General features: G+C 41.9%; 1 protein-coding gene across 1 annotated transcript; it reads left to right on the top strand.

Moving 5' to 3' along the window:
- The first annotated feature begins 821 nt into the window (after positions 1-821).
- On the top strand, positions 822-23050 carry ARRDC4 (arrestin domain containing 4). The gene is made up of 8 exons (XM_083475182.1): positions 822-1272; positions 7710-7779; positions 10294-10441; positions 15622-15724; positions 16421-16677; positions 17967-18129; positions 18901-19055; positions 19158-23050. The coding sequence occupies exons 1-8, from the start codon at positions 945-947 to the stop codon at positions 19212-19214; spliced, it is 1281 nt and encodes a 426-aa protein (XP_083331308.1). The 5' UTR covers positions 822-944; the 3' UTR covers positions 19215-23050.
- The last annotated feature ends 2436 nt before the right edge of the window (positions 23051-25486 follow it).

Consider the following 25486-nt stretch of genomic DNA (forward strand, 5'->3'; position numbering starts at 1 on the left):
CAGAGCAATGGCCTCTCCCAGGCCATGGCTTTCAGAGCAGCAGAAGCAGCTGGGATAGGAGGAGTCCACAAGTAATAATAATAGCAATAATAAATTTAGAAGTTATATGAATCTGTTGCTCAACTAAATCTTTTTACTTTTATGTATTGCTGTATTTTGTGCATTGTGACTTGCTGTTATTTTTAATTATTATAGTTGAGTAATGATTACATTGTACATCGTTGAGAATAAATTCCTGTTTATCGGCTTGTATGTTGAGAATTTATTTTATTGTGTACTATCATATGCTAATGGATTATTGAACATTTTTTAATATAAAGTCTTTTTTGTTGTTGTTATGACTTATTTTCATTGGATGGGATTGTTAGATGATTGATTTCTGCGGCATATTCCCGTGTTTCTCATGCTTGCCAACCCCCTCGCGTACAGCAACGCAGAAAGGCGGTATACAAACTAAAAGAGAAAACGAAATGAAAACCCTGCGCTCCCCGCGGCCACCCAAGTGTTTCTGGGAATCCCGCTGTATACACCGGAACCCTGAGAGGAAATCCTAGGGAGTTTCCACCAGAGAAAGAATCACGTCACTCTCAGGCCCTTCCCCTTTTCCCTGCCTGCCGGCCTGCCTGTATTTACCCACGCAGCCCGTGCACATGGCTCCTTCCCTTCTCTGATTGGTCAGGACTCCCGGGTCTGCCGCGGCGTCTCCAATGGCGGCGCTGTCCACGCGCCGAGGCCCGCCAAGCGGTTGGCCGCGGCGCCCCGATCACGCCGCTTGACGCCAGGGGCTGTCACGGGCGCAGCCAATCAGGCGAGAGGGCCTGTGGAGGGAGGCTGAGGCGAAACTGCCCGTTCCTTCCTCGTCTGCCTTCCCCCTCAGAGGGTTGAGGCGCCGGCGCCGGCGGTGTCCGTCGTCGTCGTCCGGGCAGGGGGGCCTGAGGCGCGTCATGGCGGCCGAGGAGTCGTCGTCGTCTGTGGTGAAGGCGCAGCTGGCCTTGTCTCTGTCGGAAGCGGCGGCGGGCGGCTACAGCGGCGGCGAGACCGTGTCCGGGCGGGTGGTGCTGGAGGCGGCGGCGCCGCTTCCCCTCCGCGCCCTCCGCCTCGAGGCTACCGGGCGCGCCAGGGCCGCTTGGGGCGAGGGAGCCGCCGCTGTGGCCGCCGCCGCCGCTTCTCCCTCAGCGGCAGCAGGAGGGGGTCCGGGGGCCCGGCTGGAGGCGGAGGTGCCCTACTTGGACGTCCGGCAGCACCTGCTCGGGCAGGACCCGCGCCCGGCAGGTGAGAAGGAGGCAGGAAGCGGCCCATGGGGTGGGGAGGGGAGGCTTGGCTTGGTCGGGGTCTTGGGCTGCGAGGGGTCGCTTGGAGGGGGCCAGAAGGGAGAGAACAACGTATCAGGGGTGCCAACCTGAATAATATGTTGGGGTGGGCAGGTAAGCCCCGCCCCACATAATCGATCAGAGCAGCATTTGAATGGTAATGCCCATCAACCTGGGGGGCTGTCCCCTCAAATAGATTATGGGGGGGGTGGAGTGACGTCGGCCCATAGGGGGTTGCCTCCTATGGAACAGATCTATTGTCTGATTTTGTTCAGAATATTAATAATGTTGGCATTGTTAATAGCGCGCTCACTGCAAGTTGGTGTTTGTTTGTTATTGTTTTTATTTTAAGGCATGCCTAATTTCTCGCATTCCTAAGCAGTTTGCGTGAAGTTTACATAAGGTCCAGTGGATCCAGTGTGGTGTGAGGGAAGGTTCAGGTTCAAATCCCCTCTTGGTCAGGAAGCTCAGTGGGTGAACTTGGGGAAGTTGCTCTTGCAGCCTAACTAATCCACCTCACAGGGTTGGGAGGAAAAGATGGGGTGCAAGCCTTGAGCTGCTTGGAGGAAAGGTGGGGTATAAATATATGTAAATGAAACCAGGGGTCACACGGTGTAGGAGGGGCTGGGATGAGGTTGGGGGCTGCAAGTGGTAGCTTTTTTAAAAACCATGAGTACTGAGTGAAACATTACTCATTAATTTCACTGCGTGCACTTATGTAAAACTTAAGTATTTTTCCCAACTCTCTTGGGTGCCAAGTTCAGCAGAGGGTTGTTCCTCTGCCCTCAGAAACTTGGAGAGGGAACATTATCTGTGGCAGCCCCTAAGTTGTGGGAAATCCCTCGCCAAGGAAGTGTGCCATGCACCTTCATTATACAGCTGTTGTGCTCACATCCTCCTTGTGGGTTTCATAGAAGCATCTGATTGGCCATTGCAGAAAACAGTATGCTGGACTAGATGAACCTTTGATCAGATACAAGAGGGCACTTGTGTTATTATTCCATGCTTACTGGCAAAGATGTTTGCCAACCCTAAATAGAGATGACAGGGATTTAATTTGGAATGTTCTGCATGCAAAGCAGATGCAGTATTGTTGAGGTATAGCTCCTCTCCTTTATAAGAACACAGGAAGCTGCACTATGCAAAGTCAGACCATTAGGCCAGGAAGGAGGATTGCATGATAGTTTATAAGTTTCTAAACTTGAGTGGTTTATCAATTTTTTAAAAATTTAAAAATATAAGGAAAAAAATCATAACCAATTTTAAACAACAATTATCAGCTCATGCACACACAAGCCAGCATAAATACAGCAGCATAAAATCAATTTAATAGTGACATGAAGCAGAAATATCCAGTAAAACCATGCCACTCAAATTCTCAGAATGACTTACAACCGGAACTAAAACATTTTTTAAAAAAACGATAAAGCAGATCAACAGTGAAGCATGCATACGAGAGCAGCAAAATCTAAAAGTGGCAAAGTTAAAAAGAAATCTAGAGCTGAAACAGATGTAAAAGGCCTGCCAAAATAAACTGAATGAGTAAAGACCAGTGGCTGAGGTTTGTGTAGTTGGGGATGAATTATAGGGGCACCCTGTATTAAGACTGCAGTTGGAAGGAAGGTGTGGCGTTAAGAGGGAAGGGGACTTAAGTGCAGGTTATGGGGAAGGCTGAGAGAGTTGTATGTATATTTAAATAAATTACACGCCTTTCCTTTCTGTCAAAAGGTCCCCTAACATTCCTAACAATGATAAAACAAGATTTAAAATAATGACAACATTATAAAACATAATCATGCAGCAGTAGCAATAAAACCAATTGGCCAGTATTTACTTTGAAGTCCCTTTTGAAGTAAAGTTTTCACTTCCCTCCAGAAGGTGACAGTGACTGAGCCATTTGGAACAGAAACAAACATGTGCACACAAAATTTCATATGCCATGATCTAAAACACAATGGCTAGACATCTTTCATCTGATCCTAATGTTAAAGTAGTGTTCAAAATATTGAGTGTTGCTATAAAACCAAAAAGTAAACCCAGCCCTAGCACTTACTATACAATTTTCCATTTGAGGGTTTCCTTCAATGTGTAGGAAATCTGTTCTGCTCATGGAGAGATATTGCTCAGTGTCATTCTTTTTATATCTACATATATTAGCCAATAATAGAACAGGATTCCATCAGACAAAACGCCTCAATATGAATATTTGTGTATGAGAAACTTCACCTGTCGAATCTCAGCCTGTTACTCAGCTCTTAAAAGCACCTGAACCATGCCAGAAAGAAGTTGGCAATTTTAGTTCTGGGCCATCATGTGAAATAACACTTGAGAAGATGTTTCTAATAATTGCTTTCCTCCTCCACACTGAAAAACTACATAGTTGTTTGGAATAGGGAGATAGACAGGCCAAGGGCAAGAGTATGACTTGCTGGCACAGGTGTGAAGGAAGTTAGCAAGGGACTACTCACAAGGGTTTGGTTATGGATGACTTCTACTTTTAGGCTGTATTCCTAGTGGCAATTCTTTCTGTTAGAACTAGGATTGGACACATCTCCCTGCAGCTGTGAAGTTTACAGTAGCTTGGTGTTAAGTTACTGCAGAAGATCGAAGAAAGAATTTTCTTCATCCACCTCGGACACTTAAGAAAAAATGTTGTGGTAATTGGTGTTCTGCTTCTAGATAAAAACAGTTCAGTACAGTATCTCAGCGTATTTCCTTTCTCATTTCAAAGCAATATGAAAAATAGGCTTGTGCAGTTTGTGATCCACCCAGATGCACATAGTGCACCTTTTTTTACCCACCCCGCCCCCCTGGTGTTGTGTAGCCAGCAAAAAACAAAGGGAGAGGAGATTTATTAAGTCTTGGTGGGTTGCCATACTTGGCTGGTAGGCAACATTCACAATCATGCTGATGATGTAAGAAAGAGTCAAAATTAAATCAAGAAGAAAAATTATCCATAGATTAAAAATCTATCTATTTAATATAATTCACTGGTAGTGGAAACCACCACAGATGACAGTAAATTTCCCCATTATATTAATAAGACTTTTAATTATGCAAAGTACTTTAAAGTTTTTGCTGTGTGTGTGATAACTGCTAATACAATCTGAGAGGGGGATTCCTGAAACCAGACTGCTTGACCTTGAAACAAACTGCATGAACTCAGTGGGAGGAAGGGCAGTCACTAAGTGGTGGAGCATTTGCTTTACATGTAGAAGATCCCAGGTTCACTTTCCAGGCAGACCTGGGAAAGAACCCAAAACCCTAGAGAGCTGCTGCCAGTCAGTGTAGACAATACTAAGCTAGATAGACCATTGGTTTGACTTGGTATGAGGCAGCTGCCCATATTCCTAACCTTGATTACTTTTCATTTCTTTTGAAAACCACCCAGATTCATTTGCGACCCACTGACTGAATAAGGAGCCAGACAAAGTTGGTTTGGCTGAAGTAAAGACCACTTTATTAAGCTTAAATGCAACAAACCAGATAATTATCTGCAGAAGGAAACACCTATAGGTGCAGGAATAAACTGAACCTGCAGCTAATAAGACAAACCATCCTGCCTAGGCAAATTGGCGATCAGATCCCAGCCTAGCAAAGTGACGCAGGGCCCTGTGCAGCTCAGGACTGGTGTCACTTCAGCAGCAAGGTCTGGGCTGGCACGTGACAGGCTCCATTTGCCCTCTGCGCCCCCACGGTGTGTGCACTCCCTAAGCACCATGAGAACACACGCCGCCACTGTGAATGACCCCACACCCCAAGATCATGTATTTCAGCCTGATTTCCAGGTTAACCTTCCAGGTCCCATTAATGCCCCTGGGGTTCCCCTGACAGTACCACACCAACCTTGGCAGAATATCAAACCAAACAAGCCTAACGACAGGCCAATGCTGCCTGATGAACAGGAGGCCTACGTCCTTGCCACCCAAGTGAATTAGCAAGACTTGGGGAGAGTCCCAGATCAGTCCACAATTGAATAAACTTCGCAGCAGCTGATCTCACTGCATGCTATGGTAGCCTAGTGGTTGGACTTTCGCACACCAGCTCAGTCCCAGCTGAGACAAGTTTATTTTTCCTCTGGCAGTGGATATGCAGGGAAGTATTGAGGGGGGGGGCTCCTCCCCTTCCAGCAGGCAGCTTTGAGCTGTGGAATGGAAACCCTACATGAATTGAGATTTTATTGTACTGGTTCCTCTGAACATGATATGACGTTGAGACTGAGTGGATTGGTTAGATTCTTCACACAATGAAACTGAGATAGAGCTGAGACTTGAACCTCAGTCTTACAAATCCAGTTCTCTGTTTACTGGCCTGTGCTGGAGTTTTGGGGGCATGAGTACTGAGGGCTAGCCCCACTTAAGTACTTGGGCATGCCCAAGACCTGTTTGAGCCATTAGAGAACATTCTGGTGGTGGTTATGATGTTCCTCGAAGTATCATCCTGCTCAGTCGCTTGAATTTCTTGCCAGTTCACTCTACAACACTGTTTTCAGGCAAATCCATCTCTGTTTAATTAGAATAGTGTTGATTCTACTAGCTGTAATCAAAGGGCAGAAGTAATTGTGCCTAAATGTCTAGATCAGTCACAAGAGTTGATCAACTTGCTTTCAGCACAAAGCTACTTTGGGCAACACCTTATCATACCAGTCAAAGGACAGATTCTTAAAGTATGTGGGAAGAGGAAGTGCTTGGCTGGGCACATGTGATGTACATCCTTTAGTTACGTTGTTCACCATTGATTCAGAGGAAGGTTTAGACGAATCTTCCGGTTGTTTCTTGAAGCAATTTGTAATCAATTTCCTCTGTGTGGAACAGTTAATTACATGTCGTGTTGGTTTTTAGTGTGGTCATTAAGATTCTTCAACAGACAGGTATGCTGCTGTGCTGTGCACAGCCTACCTTGGGCTTATACTGATTGCTTTAGTTCAAAAAGACTAGAAAGGGCCTTTCTTGTTTAGGTACTTCCTGTGATGGCACTGCAGTTGGGAAGGCAATCGAAGAAGTGCATCATGCTAAAATTGCTTTTGTGAAATCCACTGGATTTCTTTCACAAGTTTTAAAAGACTGGCCTTCCCCACCAGTGAGGAAGTGGGAATCTGACAAGAATTTGAGACCAAACTGTAGCAAACGGTTACACTATTCTGTAACCCTGGCTCTTCCACAGGCTGTTACACAACACATGCAAGTTTCTGCTGTAGCAACAGGCCTAGCCAGTGAACATGGTTTCAGATCCTGTCTAGTAATACTGAGTTAGATAGACTAATGGTCTGACTCAGTAAAGGCGGCTTCCTTTGTTCCTAAAGAATGAAATGCATAGGATTGTAATGTGGGAGCATTGCACCCAGACAGCATCACAAACCATGATGTTGCTGTATTGGTGCAATACAATAGGCTGGACAGTGTGGTGTGGTAGGAATTTATTCACACTGTTCAGTTTTGTGCAGTTAGTGGTGTGAGTGTGACAACACTTAATATTGAACATGATTCTTAAGTTTTAATTCTACATTACAATGGCTCTTACTTACACTTTGTAAATATGTGTACCTCATAAACACTAAATTTTTATTTTTCATGACAGTAGTAAACACTATCTTCTCTGTCCTTTCTTCTTACTTTCTTCTATTACAAAGTTGTTTAGCTGTTCACTCATTAACAAAAGCATTATTCCCATATATTTCTTAGGTTGGAGACAGTCAATAGTTTCAAATGTGATTCACAAGAGAGAGCACTGCTTGTAGCATGCACCCACATATCACATTTGCTTCTGGTAATCAAGTGTTTGTATTGCTTGTATAAGGGGAAACAGTGGGATGCAAGAAAGTGAATTCTAACCCAAGCCATTTTGCGTCCTTTAGCAAGTTCTGCAGTAGCTCTTGGTCATAGATGAAGCACAATAGGAGTCCTCTTCAAAGTGGCACCTAAGTAATAGGTAAAGGGACTCCTGACCATTAGGTCCAGTTGCGGATGACTCTGGGGTTGCGGCACTCATCTCGCTTTACTGGCCGAGGGAGCTGGCGTACAGCTTCCAGGTCATGGGACTAGCATGACTAAGCTGCTTCTGGCGAAACCAGAGCAGCGCACGGAAACGCCGTTTACCTTCCCGCCGGAGCGGTACCTATTTATCTACTTGCACTTTGGTGTGCTTTTGAACTGCTAGGTTAGCAGGAGCTAGGTTGGCAGGAGCTGAGCAACGGGAGCTCACCGTGTCACAGGGATTTGAACCACCGACCTTCCGATCAGCAAGCCCTAGGCTCTGTGGTTTAGACCACAGCACCACCCGCATCCCCTAAGTAATAGATTGCCTTAATTCTGCAGTTTGTGTGTTCAAAATCATTATGATCTATAATTTTTTCAAAAAGTGGGAGGAAAAAGCCAACCACGTGTCTTCTTTTCCCTGTAGGTGATGAGGGCTTAATCCTGTTAGAAGCCGGAAAACATGAATACCCTTTCAGCTTTCAACTCCCCCAGCAGTAAGTGATGTAGCATAATTTGACATATTGGTTTTTATTGTTTTCTTGAAAACTATCTAGGGACACTTCAGAAATAACAGAAATATATATATATATAGATTATACTTGGTGATCCAAATTCTGTCCATATATTGATTTTGTTTGGTTTGTATCTTTTTAGAGTTTAAAGAAAGTGCTTTATTCACCAGTAGTTGAGAACTGTAGAGCCTTGGGAGTGAGAATTTAGGCTTTAGTACTCTCCTGCCCTTTTCCCTATTAAATGAATCAAGCAGGATGACCTGATGCAAGTAGTTGAGATGGGGCAGAGGTAAAATGCAACATAAGATACAAATGTGCCTCTTGCAGTACTGTTTTATCTTGCGCTCACGGGCTGAAACAAATTGTGATGGAGGAGGATATGAGAAGGCAGCAGGTCAATGTAAGCAGCTTAATTTTTGCAGTTGGTAAAGCTGAAGCACTTGAATAGCATTGATATAGAGTTTTGTGAAACTGTAAATACTGTTTGTATGGGAATTGGGTAACCTTTGGCCCTCCAGATGCTGTTGGATTCCAGTTTCAGTCACCCCTGATCTTTAGCCATGCTGGCTGGGGCTGATAGGAGTCCAACAACATCTGGACGGCTCAAGTCTCCATCCCTGGGCTAGGGCATAAAGAGAAATGTGTTCTCTTTATAAGGAGAGGGGCCTAGGGACAGAGAAGGTTGTTCCTGTAGATATTTTTCTCCCTGATAGCAGAAGCTTCTTTATCCCATGCCTTCAGCAGGCAACACCTGTGCCTTTCATCACAATCATGAAGCCAAGAAAGTATGGTTGAACAGTTGACCAGTCAAAAAACAGTTGATCAACAGACCAATCAAATAATGGTCAAGTGTGTTTTAAAGAGATAACTTCTTAGAAGAAAGGTAACAATTCTACAGTGTAAAGCTAACCCCTAAATCTGCTGGCTGGGAGAATTAAGATGTGTCAAAGACCCCTCTCTGGCATCCTGGGAAGGTGGCAGTGCATGTCTGCCTCAGAGGCCAGTGGAAAAACACCACAAGAGGCTGGATCAACCACCCTTTTAATTCTCCAAAAGAATTGTACTCACCCACTTAATTCCTCCCCTCCTTGGTTTAGAAGGAATGTTTCATAAAATGGGCAAAACAGAAGAAAAGTGTGTGTGCGTGCGTGCACGTGTGTGTGCGCGTGTATGCATGCATGTATAGACCATAGCTGTCAACTTTCAGATTTGAAAATAAGGGATCAGCAGCCTCACCTGTCCCGGGGACAGTCTACGGGATATCTAACAATCCGGGGAAGCAGCAGGAAACGGCGCTGGAATAAGGGAATTTCCCACAAAAAAAGGGGAAGGTTGACAGCTATGGTATAGACAGACAGACATGTACTACACTGACTGACACAAGCATGCAAGACTTTGGAGTTGGGTGATCCATCCCTTCGCTTTCCACCCACCATCCCACTTAGAATTGATCTGCCCATTATCAAATAGTTTGATGTATATTCTAATTACAAAATTATCATAGTGGTACAATGAAATTAACTTTTACCAGTTTTTACAACTTTTAATAAATTGACTTCTGGCAATGTTAGATAGTTCTGTAGAAATGTGAATGATTCGCTGAGCAGTTAAGCCATATTCAGATATTTACTTGTTCACATGATGAGAACAGGGACACACTTGCTGGCCCTGAACCATCCATTATGTCCTTGGCTGTATATTGAGAGTCTAGGCATGTAGACACCTTATGCAATTCAGAATCCTGAATGAAAGGTGATTTAAATAACATTGGGAGACTATACTTATAGAGCAGTTTACCTGCTTTTTCCTCTAGCACATGGATGCATCTAGCACATAGGAAATGGGGATGGGATGCAACAGCTGGACTAAACAGGATTTATTTTGTTGGCTTTTGTCCTGTACACCAGACTTGACGTACAAAATTATCCAAAATAATGCAATTAAAACAATGATGTTTCCATCAATGGCTGTTTGTGTTACTGCTTAAAGAAACCTTCAGTTGCAGCAGGTTGTCAGAGGAAGTTTTCTGCAATTCTTGTCTCTGCCCCCTGACTACTGCACAGCTAGGAGGCAAACAGTCCTCTCCTGTGTTTGCAAACAAATGAACCTATAGGGAAATGATACAAGTAAACTGCCACCCAAACAATAGCAATCTTGTGCTCATTGATTTTTTTTTATCCACCTGTTGGTCAAATAGGTGGTAAATACACTGGCATGCCAATCCTGTTACAAAGTATTTTGATGACGCCTAAGATGTGCAGGAAGCTCAAATGCTGCTTGGCATAGTTTTGCTCATTCACAGGCCCGTATAATGCATACAGTCAATCTTAAAACTGTTTTGTCATGCCCTAGCTTCTCTTAAACATGCCTGCTTGGTTTATGTTGCTTATGCCATGGCATTCTAGCAAGAAGGTGGTTGACCATGCATTTGTTAAGTCTACCTCTGAGAAAGGTGCCAAACTTGTAAATGGGTATTTTGTTTTGTTTTGTGTCCAGACCTTTAGCAACCTCTTTCACGGGCAAATATGGCAACATCCAGTACTGTGTGAAAGCAACCCTGGAAAGGCCAATGGTCCCTGATCAAACTGTGAAGAGAGAGTTCCAGGTTATCAGCCACATAGATGTCAATTCACCCGTTCTACTGGTAAGAGCAGATCTAGCTGTTCTATACGTGCTATTAACCCTCAGCTATAACCAGGTCTGTGATATTTTGGTCTGTAACTTTGCTGACTTTTCAAATGCATGTAAGCTCCCTTCTAAGCTTCCTCTATAAATAGATAGCCTTTAGGCTGCATGGATTGCCAACAGTTTTTTGTTGCTGTTTAATACCATTGATTACATCCCTGCTGGCACAGCTGTTTCTGCTAAAAGTTGGGGCAGGATTGGCATGCATTAATAACAATAACACAAAGCCTAAAGTACTTTATATCAGAGTAGCTACATTTATATGGCTGCAAAGACTGACACTCTCTCAGTAATACTAGGCTATAAGTGGAACCAGAATAAAAAATATTGTAGTGTGAAGTACAGTACGGCTGTTCCGGATTCCAGCCACTCTGTTCCATCCCGCCACCCCGCCCCCTGGTTTTCTGTTTCCTCAACAGCCAGCCAGTCACTCATATGTATTTGTTAGAAACCATTGGTCATCACAAAAATAACGTGTAAAAGTATATTTTGGCACAGGTGGTCCCCAGCTGGTCAACATTCCACTGAGCACACTCACTCCTCATTGGGCTGTTTTGGGTTTTTCCCATACCCTCCTGGGGTTTTTCCCCCCTAAAGTTGTTTCGTACTTCTGCAAATTTTCCAGGTGCTTGTTGGGTGGTGGTGCTGTTGTGGCTATGCAAGCAATAGTATTTGCAGCCTGAATATCAGAGATAGAGGGAATGATAGAACAAGCATTATAGTGAACTATTTATCATTTCTACCTTGTGATTTAAGCTCTGGTTTTCATCCTATACATCCTTCCATTTTGCATTTCTTTTTTCAGCATTACGTGTATAGATGCAGCTGTCTCAGATCTTCTGTTATTAATATTATGGATTTACTCACATTTAAAGCATTGGGCTTCTCGTGATCAGTGGAATTATTACAGAATATAAGATCAGTCTAAAGTAACAGAATGGAAGTGGGCTGAATTCCCATTCCATCTAAACATAAAATGAGATCTTCCCTTCTTATTATGGGACCTAAGATCTAATAACTGCTTGCTTAAATCTGATTCTGTGATTTCTGCTGCTCAGGAAATGCTGGAACCATTTTATCTTCTCATCATAATGCTAATGTAGCAAGTATTCTGTGCTCTTGGTATTCAGCATTGGTTTTCCCCTGCAGCATTTGCTTCTTGTTAGATTGATGGTTAGGACTGGATGTATTATTTGCCCATTGTGTAAAGGAGAGGTGGAGAACTTGTGACTCTCAAGGCATTGTTAGATTCCTACTACCATCACCCTCAGCCAGAATGGACCAATAACCAGGAATGATGGGAGTTGTACTTGGAGGGTCACATGTTCCCCACCCCTTATAATAAAGTATAACATTATTGCTGAATACAAATCAGGTTCAATGATTAGAAACTATGCAAGATTTAAAGGTGAATAGCCTTGTCTCCTCCTCTCTGTATTTTTTGATATGCCATATCTGCCACTGTACCATCAGTGTATATATATATACCTGCCTGCCCAGCTCTCTTCTCTTTTCCCCCTGCACCTTTTATTTGAACAAGCCTTTGCTAATGCTTACATGAGAACTTGCTCAGCCAGAATATGGGAAGCATTCAAGTGCTACTAAAGTGCCTTACTCACCAAATAACCATTTCATTTGGCATAGCTTTCAAACTCCATACAAAAGCAGTTTTCAGCCTGTTTTCCCTTATAACAACTTCAGCTTCTGCAGCAAAGAGTTCACCTTACACCCTTACCTATGATTCAATCTGAGAGCAAGGGAAATGTTTGTTTGTTTGTTTGTTTACAAATATATATATATTACAGTGGTACCTCGGGTTAGAGACGCTTCAGGTTACAGACCAGAAATAGTACCTTGGGTTAAGAATTTTGCTTCAGGATGAGAACAGAAATCGTGTGGCGGCAGCGGGAGAGCCCATTAGCTAAAGTGGTACCTCAGGTTAAGAACGGACCTCCAGAACATATTAAGTTCTTAACCCGAGGTACCACTATCTATCTATTTATATATAAAAGCACCTGAAAATTTGAAAAACAAAGCACAGAGGATCCACTGATTCTCAGTCCAGTAGCCTTCAATTGGCACAAAATAAATAACATTTACAGGGCTCTTTGCAATACAAAGCAGCAAGCTTCTGAAGAAAAGGTATTGACTTGATGGTTGGCATGCATTTGATCAGCACTGAACTAAGAGATCCACTCTCTGTGCACGCACACCCACAGATACACACACCCACAGAGAGAGAGGGGGAGAGTTTTTAAAGGGTTGCAATCACACTTGTAAATTACTCTGAGTCATTCTGGAAGAAATTTCCTAGTTGTCAGTAGTTACCAGGTAATATAAAAATGAAAAGCCTACAATTGTTCATGGCATTTAGTATCGCTTAAATGATATATGGATCCAATTTTGAATTTTGTTCTTCGCACTTCAGTGGATGGCTGAACCAAAATCCAGTGGGTTATTTTTATGTATAAAGTAGGTTAAGTATAACCTTGTTTCCAGAAGTGTGTATATTTTTACATGAATGTCTGGTCCAAGGGACCCAAAGGTCAATTTTCAACGTCCTCAAGGCTTGGTTGTTCCAGTGAGTTTGGCTAGGAGTCTGATGTTCCTAATCAATGTGTCATACCACAAACTACTCCTGTAATGCTTTTCTCTTTCAAAATTAGCTTGCCTTCCAGCAGGGAGCTGCCGTTTGAGAAACACAGGTCCAAAAACCTCCTTGGTCATATAGAACTAACTATTTGGATCCTGCATAATATTGACTGGAAATTCTACCTGTCCGTCCCCCCCCCCCCCGCCCCCGAATGACTTAATGGAGTATGAGCCAGTTCTGTACCCTTTAACTTTATGTTATGTAATAACTTACATTAGTGAAATGAGTTTTTACAGCTTATGAAATGTCAGACCAGCAGGAAAGGCAGACTTGGGTTAGCATTAAGGAAGATCTGATAACAGAAGCCATGCAAAGGAATAGATTGCTAAGGGAATCTTCTTTTATGGAAGGTCACTCACAAGTTTGAGTGGTGGGGGAGGGGCTTGAACTAAAATACCCATGAGGTTCTTTCTGAATCTGTGACATTTGCTTGGCTTTGTGCTTCTTAAAATTCATTCCTGTTACACAATAATTATGCACTCGTTTTGTCTGTAAAATATGTACTGCTGTTCTGGTACAGTAGTTCGAAATGGCCCAGAGAGAGGTAGATGAAAGCCAGCGGAGCTGTAGCTCAACCTCCTGCTGTTGCTGTTAAGTCTATAGCAAGTACAGTTCACTCTAGCAAATGCAGTTCACTGTATTGTGTCTCTGGTCATTCTCTCTCTTGTGTAGGATGCCTTCGGTTTGCTTGAACTTTCATGTTAGTTTTCTTAAGTTAGCCTAGTAGGGCTTAGCATAGGTGATGTTAATATTACCTCAAGTAACTCTCCGAACCTTGTTGGCTGCATATTTTCATTACTTCAATATTAATTTAAAATGTTAGTCACACTTGTTTTCTGATGTGTAGTTAATTCAGCCTTGTAACATAACTTGCCAAATACTGTAACTGCTTTACCCAGCTGAATAGGTTGTGCAGTTTGTTTGGTTTTGTTTCTCAAGTCTAAACTAACATTTGAACTTCCATGCATTATTATGAAATGGTAATATAAACCAGTTGAGACTGCTCACTGGCCAAAGCACTAGTGTGCCTCCTCTTGTTGGCAACAGCCTCTGGGCATTGAGAAAAGAGTTTTGCGGGCAGGGTTTTTTCCTCGAGCAGCTTCCCATTAGGTGTACCTTAGGAAATCACATACACAAACCCACTTATGGTAACACAAAACACAAAATCCACTCACATGTAAGGATGCTAGAGTATTTGAAATTAATGCAGTCATCTCTGTGTTGTGTGCTATATCTATGATTGCTTCCCATATTTATTCCTGCTTGTTAAGTCTGGTAACAATGAAACAATAAAAAGTCGAATGACTTTGGTTAACTTTCAAGTGGGGTCATTTTTCTGTCTATGAAGTATTAATTGATTGCTGTCCCTTTTGACCACCCCATTCTAATATTTGTAAGAATGTGAACAAAAATGAACTTGCATTTTGCAGCATAGCATAAGGTAGTAGTTCATAAAATTGTGTAAACTGGACTGGTTGTGTGCCATATGATTCTTAGTAGGCTTGAGTTCTAAATCAATTCCTGAGGGATTCAGTAACCTTCCGTTTCAAAATTAACCACTGTCTACAGAGACTCCTTTATGCATTTTCTCATTTGGGTCCATTTAGATGGAGGAAAGCATGCCATCCCATTAAAATAAAATAATATGCTGTTGAGGGCTGGCAGAAGCTTTATCCCTTCCCACCATAGAGAATGGAGGGAGATGCATTTTCTGCCCGTGTAATTGCTGCCTCTGCTTCACACCTCTGTCTGTGCCTGCTGAGTGAAGAAATCTTACATATGCATGGTCTCAGTGGATCACTCTCACATTGTGTTGCTCCAAACAAATAAATATTTAGGATCAATTATAACAACAAGAGAGTAGTATTACACAGTGACTTGGTACTTTGCACATGTGGCCACTAATGTCATTTAAATAATAGTAATTGATATGAACATCTGGATAGTAAATTTGAATTGCTAACCTGGGATGCCTAGTTACTGCAGCAGAGAGCAATGAGACTGCAGTGATTGCCAAAAGTGTGTATATGCAGAGATGCCATGTGGAATAAAAATGGGAAGGGGACATGTCTTCTCCAAAAAGAATTACACTCACTTTGGAGCTGTCTGAGAGAATGCAAATCCTGTTTGCCTCATATGGAGCAGTAACCTGTTAAAGTGGATTGTGGGTAGAGCTATCTGCTTTGCCTTCCTTGCCATGTGATGGCTACTGCCAAAGCTAATGCCATTGTGCGTCTCGCCTTAACTTACCTCACTTATCTCAAGCTGCACATTTCTGCACAGACTTTTGTGGGTTGAATATGTTATATTGGTTTAATTATATTGAGCTGTATGTAGCTTGCTCAGAGACCACGTGGGTAAAGGACAAACTATAAATGCCTGTAAATAAACAAACTCTTAATTGGTGAGTCAAGCACAGGTGAATTGCTGGTACCTGTGGGTTTGAAAACACTATTCTTTTAATGATTTTTTATTCTTTTTTACAGAGGCCTGTAAGACGAAGCCAGGAAAAGATGATTGGATGCTGGTTTTTCACTTCTGGCCCAGTTTCCCTCAGTGCCAAAATAGAGAGGAAAGGCTATTGTAATGGCAAGTATACCTTCTTCAATAAGACTGAAACTGGATATTAGGTTGATAAATACCAAGTCCCACCCCTCTGTCAAGATCCTATTATCCCAAATTCCTATTGGGGGTGGAATTTTTTTGGAAGTGTTGACAAGTGGGATGGAAGGGCTCAAGCATTTCCACATCAGCTGGTTTTCTTCAAAAAGAAAATCTCCACTCTGCAGCTCTCACTCTGTTCTGCTGTTTTCAGAGCCAGAGTTAGGGAAAAAGTGATTTAGATGGTCTGGGATGAGGGCACTCGCAGAGTAGAATTCATGGGCAGAGGAACAGCTAAGGACCTTCCCTCCCCAATCCTCCTGTTCTCCTTTGCAGGTGTCCTTCTGCTTCTTTGTTAGTGTTGGAATGCCATGTTTTCCCCATAACATCAATGCCCTATCTAAAAAGCCTCAGGTTTTGTCGCTTTAAGAGGGAAAAGGTTAAGTAGAAAGCCAAATAAATGATTATTAAAATCATTGTAGATACGTATACAAATGTAGGACTATTCATGGTGCTTGTTGCCACAATAAACATAGGAAGTTTTTTTCTAAACATTATAAACTCGCAACAGAAGGAAGAAAAATAATTTGCATCATGTGATGAATGAAGTTCTTTGTCACTCAAGTACATCATAATGTTTGGTAATTAATTCGTTCTTTGTGAAATTATTTATTTCTTTTTTAGGTGAAGCAATACCAATTTATGCAGAAATTGAGAATTGTTCCTCTCGCTTAATTGTTCCAAAAGCTGCTATTTTCCAAACACAGACTTATCTGGCTAGTGGGAAAACGAAAACTTTTCGGCAGATGGTCGCCAATGTGCGAGGAAACCATGTTGCTTCTGGGAGCACGGATACCTGGAATGGGAAAACTTTGAAAATTCCACCGGTCACCCCTTCTATCCTTGACTGCTGTATTATCAGAGTTGAATATTCCTTAGCTGTAAGTGTGGCTTTTCACCATTTAATTTAAGGTTTGAAGACACTATTACTGTAACTAAACAGACTTAAATTCAGGCATACTTACCTTTTACTAAATCTTCCTAAGCATTGCTTGCTCCTTCAGAGAGTTTGAATTGTTCTGTATGTCCAAAAGTAGTAGGCTAACATTTAGCTGCTGGAATTTTAAGGGGTTAGGAGTCCACAACTGAAGAGGTTGAGATGGTGTTAAAATGGCTGGAAGGTAATGTTGAAAGTAGGAAACAAAGCCAAATTCCTGAAACAGGGTAGATGTATATGAATAACAGCACAGTTATATGTGCTTTACCCCCAAATAGGGATAAAGGAAGAATCCTGCGAGCGTAGTTTCCAAAGTGAACACATCTGACCTCATCCACCCAAACCAATGTGCAGATCAGATAAGGAGTCCGTTTCAGAAGCTGCACATGGCTGGATTTGTAGATATCTTGTAGCTCTCCATAGGTATGAGGTGGCCTGAGGGCTGCCTCCCTCTTTTCTAGATATTTTATTATTGTCATCATGATTTCTTAAATTTACATACATGCATAGATCTCAGGGTGGTTCACAATAAAATTACTACAGGCAACAGCTGGCAGCCAGTGGTGTCTGGCCAGGATCAGTGTAATATGCTCAAACTGTCTTGCCCCTGTGAGCAACCTGGCCACTGTATTCTGCACTAGCTGAAGTTTCTAAACCATCTTCAGAGGCAGCCCTAGGTATCATGCAGTGCAAAAATCTTACCTAGAGGTTACCAGAGCATAGACAATAGTAGGCTATTCCAGATAGGGGCACAGCTGAGCCACCAGCCACCTGAGCCTCAAGTGTTAGCAAAGGATGCAGAAGTACCCCCAAGCTGCATAGCCGCTCCTTCAGAGGGTGTGTAACCCCTTCAAGAAGCCCTGTGCACTGCCTAGCTGCTAGTCTAGGTGCTTGGAAGAAGCTTTTTAAAACAACTGGAGTGAAGACAGGCAATCCTCAGGCCACCTCATACATATGAAGACCTTTAACCACCTTGTGCTGTTTTTTAACTTGTAAACAGCATTTACCCCTCCCTTTAAAAAAAAAAAAAGAAATCTGTGAATTTCTTCTAAAACTATGTGGGACTAGGATGGGGCAGATTGTAGTTTCAGCCTTTGCAAGATTGGTGCAACCCTAATCCAAAACTGTTGGGTTTATGGAAAATTTCTGATCTTGCCTTTGGATACATTTGTAGTGCTAGGTTTGGCTCCTCTCTGACAGATTCTGTGAAATTGTGTCTCTCTCTCATCACAGGTGTACATTCATATTCCTGGTGCTAAAAAGTTGATGCTTGAGCTGCCTCTAGTGATTGGCACAATTCCATGTACTGCATTTTCCAGCAGAAACTCCAGCCTTGCCAGCCAGTTCAGCATGGATATGAGCTGGTTGGCACTATCAATGCCAGAACATCCAGAAGGTACAATTTTGGGTTATGAGATTGGTGTCTGTATTATTCTGGCTGGGTTGTTGTTTTTCTTGCAGTAGCAGGAGCTGCTATATACATTGCAAAAATAAATTGTGAAGCTCTCATGAAGTGAACTAGAGCCAATGTAAAAAGTCATAGATAGTTCCAGAGGCAGGGCAGGGGGACATGCAAGTGCTTATTTATTCTTTTAACCCACCTAGAAACATACTTTACCCTTTGGGGGAGCCTCCATCCCCCCCCCCGTGCCTCCACCGTAGTAAATTGACTGTTGGGCTTGAACTGGGGAGGTTTTTGTCAACTTAAACCAGAGATGGTAAAACATGTGGCCCTCCAGATGTTGCTGGACTCCCAACTCCCATCAGCCCCAGCCAGCAAGGCCAATTATCAGGGATGATGGGAGTTTCAGTCCAGTAGCAACTGGAAGGACATAGGTTCCCCGTTCCTGCCTTAGGCCAGCTGATGTTTTGTCAGATGAGTATGAGAAGAAAATTCCATGCTGGGAAAGGAAGAAATACAAGTACATTAAGTTATAATAAATCATGAAATCCCTCTGGTTTGTCACAAGTATATCATTGAAACAGAAAGTAATACCTGTATTCGTATTCCAGTGCTTCTTAAGTGATTCATCATTTACACTAAAATCTCATTTGTGTTGTTGGTCATCAGCCATCATAGAGTAGGGCTTAGGAGAAGATTCATCTGCAGAAGAGAACCATGGAAGTAGTAGCTAATTATGTTTTAAAAAATACTTTCTTTTGCTAGCACCGCCCAATTATGCCGATATTGTGTCAGAGGAAGAGTTCTCAAGACATGTCACTGCTTATCCACAACTACTTGACTGCAATGAAGAACTATGCTGCCCTATGTTGGCCTACATTCAGGAGTTCCGGTTTCAGCCCCCACCCCTCTATTCAGAGGTAAAGCAAGATCCCTGAGTGCAACTTCTGTCTCAGTCTACCAAAAATGTTTATATTAACTTCAGAATCCCAAGCAGTAAAGTGTATTTATTTTCTCTGCAGATTGACCCACATCCTACTGAGGTAGAAGACAGACAGCCAGTTTCAATAATGGCTTAAAGATGATTGAGAAAGCTGCATCATGATCAGATGGAATATCTTGATTTTGTTTTCTACAGCCTAAAAGTTTTTTTAAAGCAAGTTATTGCTTAAAGGTATCAAGGCAACTGAAACGTTAAGATGGACTACACCTTGCCTCTTTGAGGAGAGGCAAGAGATGGAAGAAAGTATTGTTGTTTAGCTGGCAAAGAAGAAACCATGAGGTCAGATTACCAGGAAAGTGGCCCCTATCTTACCTGGAGCAACTGAAAAATATCTAAGAAGTGACAAAATTTAGAAACTGGTGCATACAGTGCAAAAATCATGCTGAGGATATTTTCAAGAGCAGCCAAACCACATAACAAAAAGGCTGCACCGAGGAGATATAGTTGTTTTATCTGCATGACTAAATTATCCTGAGAAGGGACATAAAAATAAGAGTAAACTTCTAAAAAGCACTCCTTTAGTTTACAAGGGCTTCTGCTTGACAATCTCAGTACCCAAGCAAGAAAATCTGAGGTCCTGACTACTCAGCATCAAAAATAAGAATGTATTAATTTAAAGAAAGAAAGAAATGTCAGATGGACACCTATCAAGTAGTGGTCTTAAAATGCATATTACTTTATAGGGAGTATTAATATATAGCAAGAGTTATGAAGGTGCCAGCTCTTTTTAATTACGAATGGCAGACATTTATTTCAGTGGTGAGGCTGGAGTTTTGTTGCTGCACTTCAAGTTTCTGTTTTGCTTTGTTAAGGGACATACAGTTAAGTTTTCTACAACTCTCCAGAACTGCCCCCCCCCCTGCATCTTTACCAATGGGACAAAATCTGGCAAGGGCAGCCAAATACTACGCCAGTCCTTAAATTCAGCAACTTGAGCCACTGCCACTAGAGCAATTATAGGTTGGGTGTTTTAGCACTCTGCAAGAGTGTCTATAAAGAATGAAGAAAGGAGTAGCTTTGATTTCCAATAATGAATTACTGTGTTTAAAAGCCTTTTTTAAAAAAAATCTACCTCTGTTTTGGATATGAGAACTGAGACCAAAAAGCGTAATTCTGCAGTTGGATCTGCCCCTGTTAAATTTCCAGTTTGATAGTCATTTCTCTATGAATTTTGGGGGTTGGGAGAGAGGTTCTTGGATAATCATTATTTAGTAGGGCAGTTCTCCTTAAAAGCAACATGAGAACCTTTATCAGTGCACGTGTTTATGTACAGCAATCTGGCTCACTTATCAGGGAATTGTTCTTTGCTTTCTTCAGAATTGGGCTGTGTCTCTACTATGGTGCAATATAACTTGAGTTGTTCCTCAGGTCATTTAGAATAGTGAATATTGCTGCTAAGCATAAAGTCTTATATTAGGGGTGCCTCATAGATTGAAGGAAATCCTGTATAGTATGTACATTATCTTTTTAAGCAGATATACTGCGTGGATTTATTATGTTTGCAATGAGTAAAAAGAAAGTAGTTCTAAGGGGGGGGTTCTTACCTTTTATATGATAGTGCATGCACCTGTATGATGCCGCCCCACCTTCTCCCTTCAGATCACCTTTCCTATCAAGCCTTTGGTATAGCCCCCTTGGGTCTATGCCCAACAGTGCATATACATTTCCCTGTTTCCCACTACATTCACTTCTCTTCTTCTCTTCCTGTCTCCTTTATCAAATTATGGATTGCAAGCTGCTTGGGCAGGGACTTGACCTCTTGTACACTGCAAGGCACCATACCTTAATGACCCTGTATGAACAACAAATAACTTTGAAGCAGTCACCATCTTAAGGAAAAAAGCAGTGCCTCTAAGATGACTTCTGCGTCTTTAAAAATAGCTTTTAACAGGTATAAGAAAATTAAGCTGCGGCCTGATTTAATTGGGGTCACCACTTCTAAACAATTTACAGTAACAGAATAATAAGCATTGAAGCTTTCACACACACACACACACACACACACACACACACACACACGTGTTAAGGGCCCTGAAATCTGCATTACTGACTTCCTCTAATATTTGTGTTTTCTTGCTGAGTGGATATTTCTACTAGTGATGGGGTCTGTTAGCAGTTTGTGGGGAGGCCAGAAGTACATTTTTGTTAGAATTGTATTCATGGAGGCTGTTAGAGTTTATTTTGATGGAGGCTTGTCAGGCCTAGCTATTGGGGAGGGGAGAATTAGGAGAAGGGGGCAAAAATGATTGATTATGGAGAGAAATGGCAGTGAAACCCTATATTCTTAATATGAGCACACCAAGAAGAAAAGGCAGTGGATCCCTCCCATTATTGTGGAGTGGATAAAAGTCTTACTTGCTCAAAGAGCTTCACCAGCCATTAGTAAGCAGAGTGGAGGCTGGATTGCAGCCAAAGGTGGCAGAGATTTCTCCTGACTTGTGTGCAATGCCTCTTGAGAGTTTATATGTGTGTGCTTATTACTGCCTGTTGCACTGTTGCTTACAAGTTGCCAAACAAGGTGAAATTTAAACAACATGAAGGGAAGAAGAATCCATGGTGCAATATAGGGACTATTTGCTACGAGTCAGCAAATGACTAACTAGTCAAAAAAGTGAGGTGGGACTTCTAAAGCCAAACTATATTTCACATGGAGCAGCCAGTTAGTTCTTTAGAGTCTATCTTTCCCTCCCCTCAGCCAGGTGAATTTCTTCCTCTTTTCAAGCTTATCTGATACTAGCAAAATGCCAGTGTTTGCAGTGGATGGAGTGTTTCTGGAAAGGCAACTTTGCAAATGAAAAGAAAAATCATTTGTAGGGGTCTGGTGTGCCCCAGGCACTTACATCCTTCTTGTGAGAGCTGAGTTGTCTAGTGCTGGAGATAGAGATCGTTGCAACATTGTTTCCAGGCAGAGCAGCTGGCATCCTACCCAACCCAAAAATATCAACAAGTAGTTTGCATTGTGAGAGGAAGTAAGGGGAATGGACTTTAGGGTGGCTTAGCCTGTGCCATGATGTTCCCAACCACTTGCTGTCAAACCTGCTGGGTTCTATTGCTTGGGCACATTAGAGTAACAGTTTGGCAAAACTGACTTCTAGACGTATTTATTCATTAATTATCTGAAGTGAGGAACTAGAAATGCCTAATGTTTTATGCGTGACACTTTGCCCATTTGCTGTGTTTATGTATCAGAAAGAAAAAGAAGCTTGAACCAAAATTGCATTGCAACTTATTCTTTAAAAAAATAATACACTTGTCTTAAAATCCAATCCTGCGTGGTATCCCAGATGCCTTTTTTATGGGATACCTGCTTTTTTAAAAAAATGCAGGATTTCATCTGATGAGAACTAAATTAAGTCTCTTAACTCCTATTTATTACTTGAATAGCAATACCATGGCTGTATAGCATGCATGTCTTGGGAGGACTAAAACAATGGTTATTAGGTGCTTGCAACGACTTGACTGTAATACCAATAAGAGCTAGTTGTTGGTATCATTCTTGTCATACAACAGAAGAGCATGCATAAGTACAAAGAATGACAATGCTGCTCTTTTGTTTTCAATCTTGGGATCACTCCTGTGTTACTTGCAAATAAACTGTAACTGTGGCCTTAAGTAGTATGTGAGCGGGGGCGGGGGAGTCTTCAGAAGCATGCTGTATCTTTATAAGGCTCTGGTTTGAAACTGAAAAAGCAAAGCTCTGCCTCCTGTACTTAAGGCAGAATTTGCTCCTTAATAATGTATGTTGCATAATGATGAATTCAATAATGCAGGCGTTTGTGTTTTTGTGTTTTCTCAGCTACTGTAAAACCAGGTTAAAAGCCAAGCAAAAAAAAAAAATCACCCTGAAAAATGATTGTACTTTATATTAAAGTTTGAACCCTATGGGTTCTGTTTCTTAATAAAAGCACAAAAGCATCTGTTTGTCTTGATTGTGTTGGGGAGGATTGTAAATAATAATAATAATAATAATAATAATAATAATAATAATAATAATAAATTTTATTTATACCCCGCCCTCCTCAGCCAAGGCCGGGCTCAGGGCGGCTAACAACCAATAATAAAAACAAGTTGAATGAATACAACTTAAAAACAACATTAAAATACAACATTAAACATTAAAATGCAGCCTCATCACAGGAGGAGAAAGGAAAAAAGAAAGAGGGGGAGGGAATAAAATTGACTCCAAGCCAAAGGCCAGGTGGAACAACTCTGTCTAACAGGCCCTGCGGAAAGAAATCAGATCCTGCAGGGCCCTGGTCTCATGAGACAGCGTTCCACCAGGCTGGAGCCAGTGTTGAAAAAGCCCTGGCTCTGGTTTAGGCTAATCTAACTTCCTTAGGGCCCGGGACCTCTAGGGTGTTGCTATATATGTAGATCATAGTGCAGTGTTAAGCTGCTCTTGACCTTTAAGGTAAGGTAAAAGGTAAATGACTCCTGGACAGTTAAGTCCAGTCAAAGGTGACGGGGGTGTGGCGCTCATCTTTCTTCAGGTCAAGGGAGCCAGCGTTTGTCTACAGACAGCTTTCCAGGTCATGTGGGCAGCATGACTAAACCGCTTCTGGCACAACAGAACACTGTGACGGAAACCAGAGCGCATGGAAATGCTGTTTACCTTCCCACAGCAGTGGTACCTATTTATCTACTAGAACTGGTATGCTTTTGAACTGCTAGGTTGGCAGAAGCTGGGACAGAGCACCGGGAGATCATCCCATTGTGCAAAATCAAACTTCCGACCTTCCAATCAGCAAACCCGAAAGACACAGTGGTTTCGACCACAGCACCACCCATGACTTGACTTGTAAAGCCTTTCAGCACAAGGGTACATGAAGTCTTTCTCCACATGTGCCAATCTGAACATCATCATTAGAGTCTGTTCTCTAGGTTATTCCATGTGCATTACAATGGGAAAGTGCCTTTTTAGGGGTAGTTTTGGAATGTTTTCCCCAAAGAAGATACTAAAAGACCTGCAGCACCCTAAAGACTTAACAAATTTATTGTGGCATCAGCATTTGAGGACTTCAGTCTACTTCAGCAGATGCATTAAATGTTATAATTGTTTTAATGGCATTCCAGTTGTTAATGGTCTCTTTTTTACAGCTAAGGTCATTTTTATGCTTAACACATTTTTATCGTTTTTAATGATGGCTGAAATATGACTTAAACACAATGTGAAATGTGGGTTTTATTTTTATACAAGCTGCCTTGTAAGGATGTTTTCCCTAAAAGGCTATCCTAAGTTGACAGGTGTACACACACACCAGTGGGAATGGTTTGTGTGCAAACAGTGAAATGCAAAGGAAATGCAGGGTTAGGTCCAGATGACATTACTTGTGTTTTAGCGCCACAGAAATAAACACACTATCCCTCAGGAAATCTTAGAAAGGCTCATCTGACATTCACTTTGCTTCTTTTACACCAGATAGAGACCTTAATTTCCCCAGACTTCTAAACTTTTTGTTCTGTTTTATTTTCACTTGTCTATTCTTTTGCTGTGGCTTTTATGAATTTGCTTGTTTTCAGCTTGTGTGTTTTACTATGGTTTTAAAAAAAAACCTGCCCTTTTATAACTTGATTGAAGAGCGCAGATATAATAGCTCTTAATAACTAAACACAGGATAGTGTTCTAAAGAAAGTATGCCTCTGTTTCGTCACACATTACAGAAATGGCATCACGGTGGAGCTAAACTCCATGTATTTCAGTGTGGCTTACATGAGAGCCCCGATTATGCTCAACAATCTGCATTGCACCACAGTGAGTACCTTTAAGGACTTGGACTGTAATCAAAATGCATTAAAATTGTTGGCTTGTAAGGAAAGGAGAGTCTTTCCCACAGAAACTGCTGCATTTCTTCATTTAAAGCCTTCTCTCAACTTTACCTTGCCTGTCATTGATACTCATAATGTGCCTTCAACTGGATCCCATCATTTCAACTCCCAAATGACACTACAGTGCTATCCACATCTATCCAGAAGTAAATCCTATTGAATTTAGCCTTAATTGAACTTAGTTCTGAGTCCCATGCCAGCAGTGGTTGAAACTGTAGCCTTGCCCTTCCTGATTGCTTCGGGGATGTTCTGTGGGTAATCAAAGATTTTTTTGTTTTTCAGCAGATTTTCCATATTTGAAGAGCACTTAGCTCAGAGCCTGTGCCAAGTTACATGGCAAAAAATAAAACATCTCAGCAAAACAGGTTCCTGAAATGGGGAGAGTTAATAGGAGAAATTTCATATTCGCACCTCAACGACATCAGCTGCTTTCCGACAGAATAACCTCATATGGGTAGGCACACTAAATGCTCCTTTGGTATTAAGATCACAGGAACAGTGGATTCTTTTCGAAGCGGCTTA

Source organism: Podarcis liolepis (genome assembly GCF_965112155.1).
Source record: "Podarcis liolepis genome assembly, chromosome: 14".
In the NCBI taxonomy this organism is placed as follows: domain Eukaryota; kingdom Metazoa; phylum Chordata; class Lepidosauria; order Squamata; family Lacertidae; genus Podarcis; species Podarcis liolepis.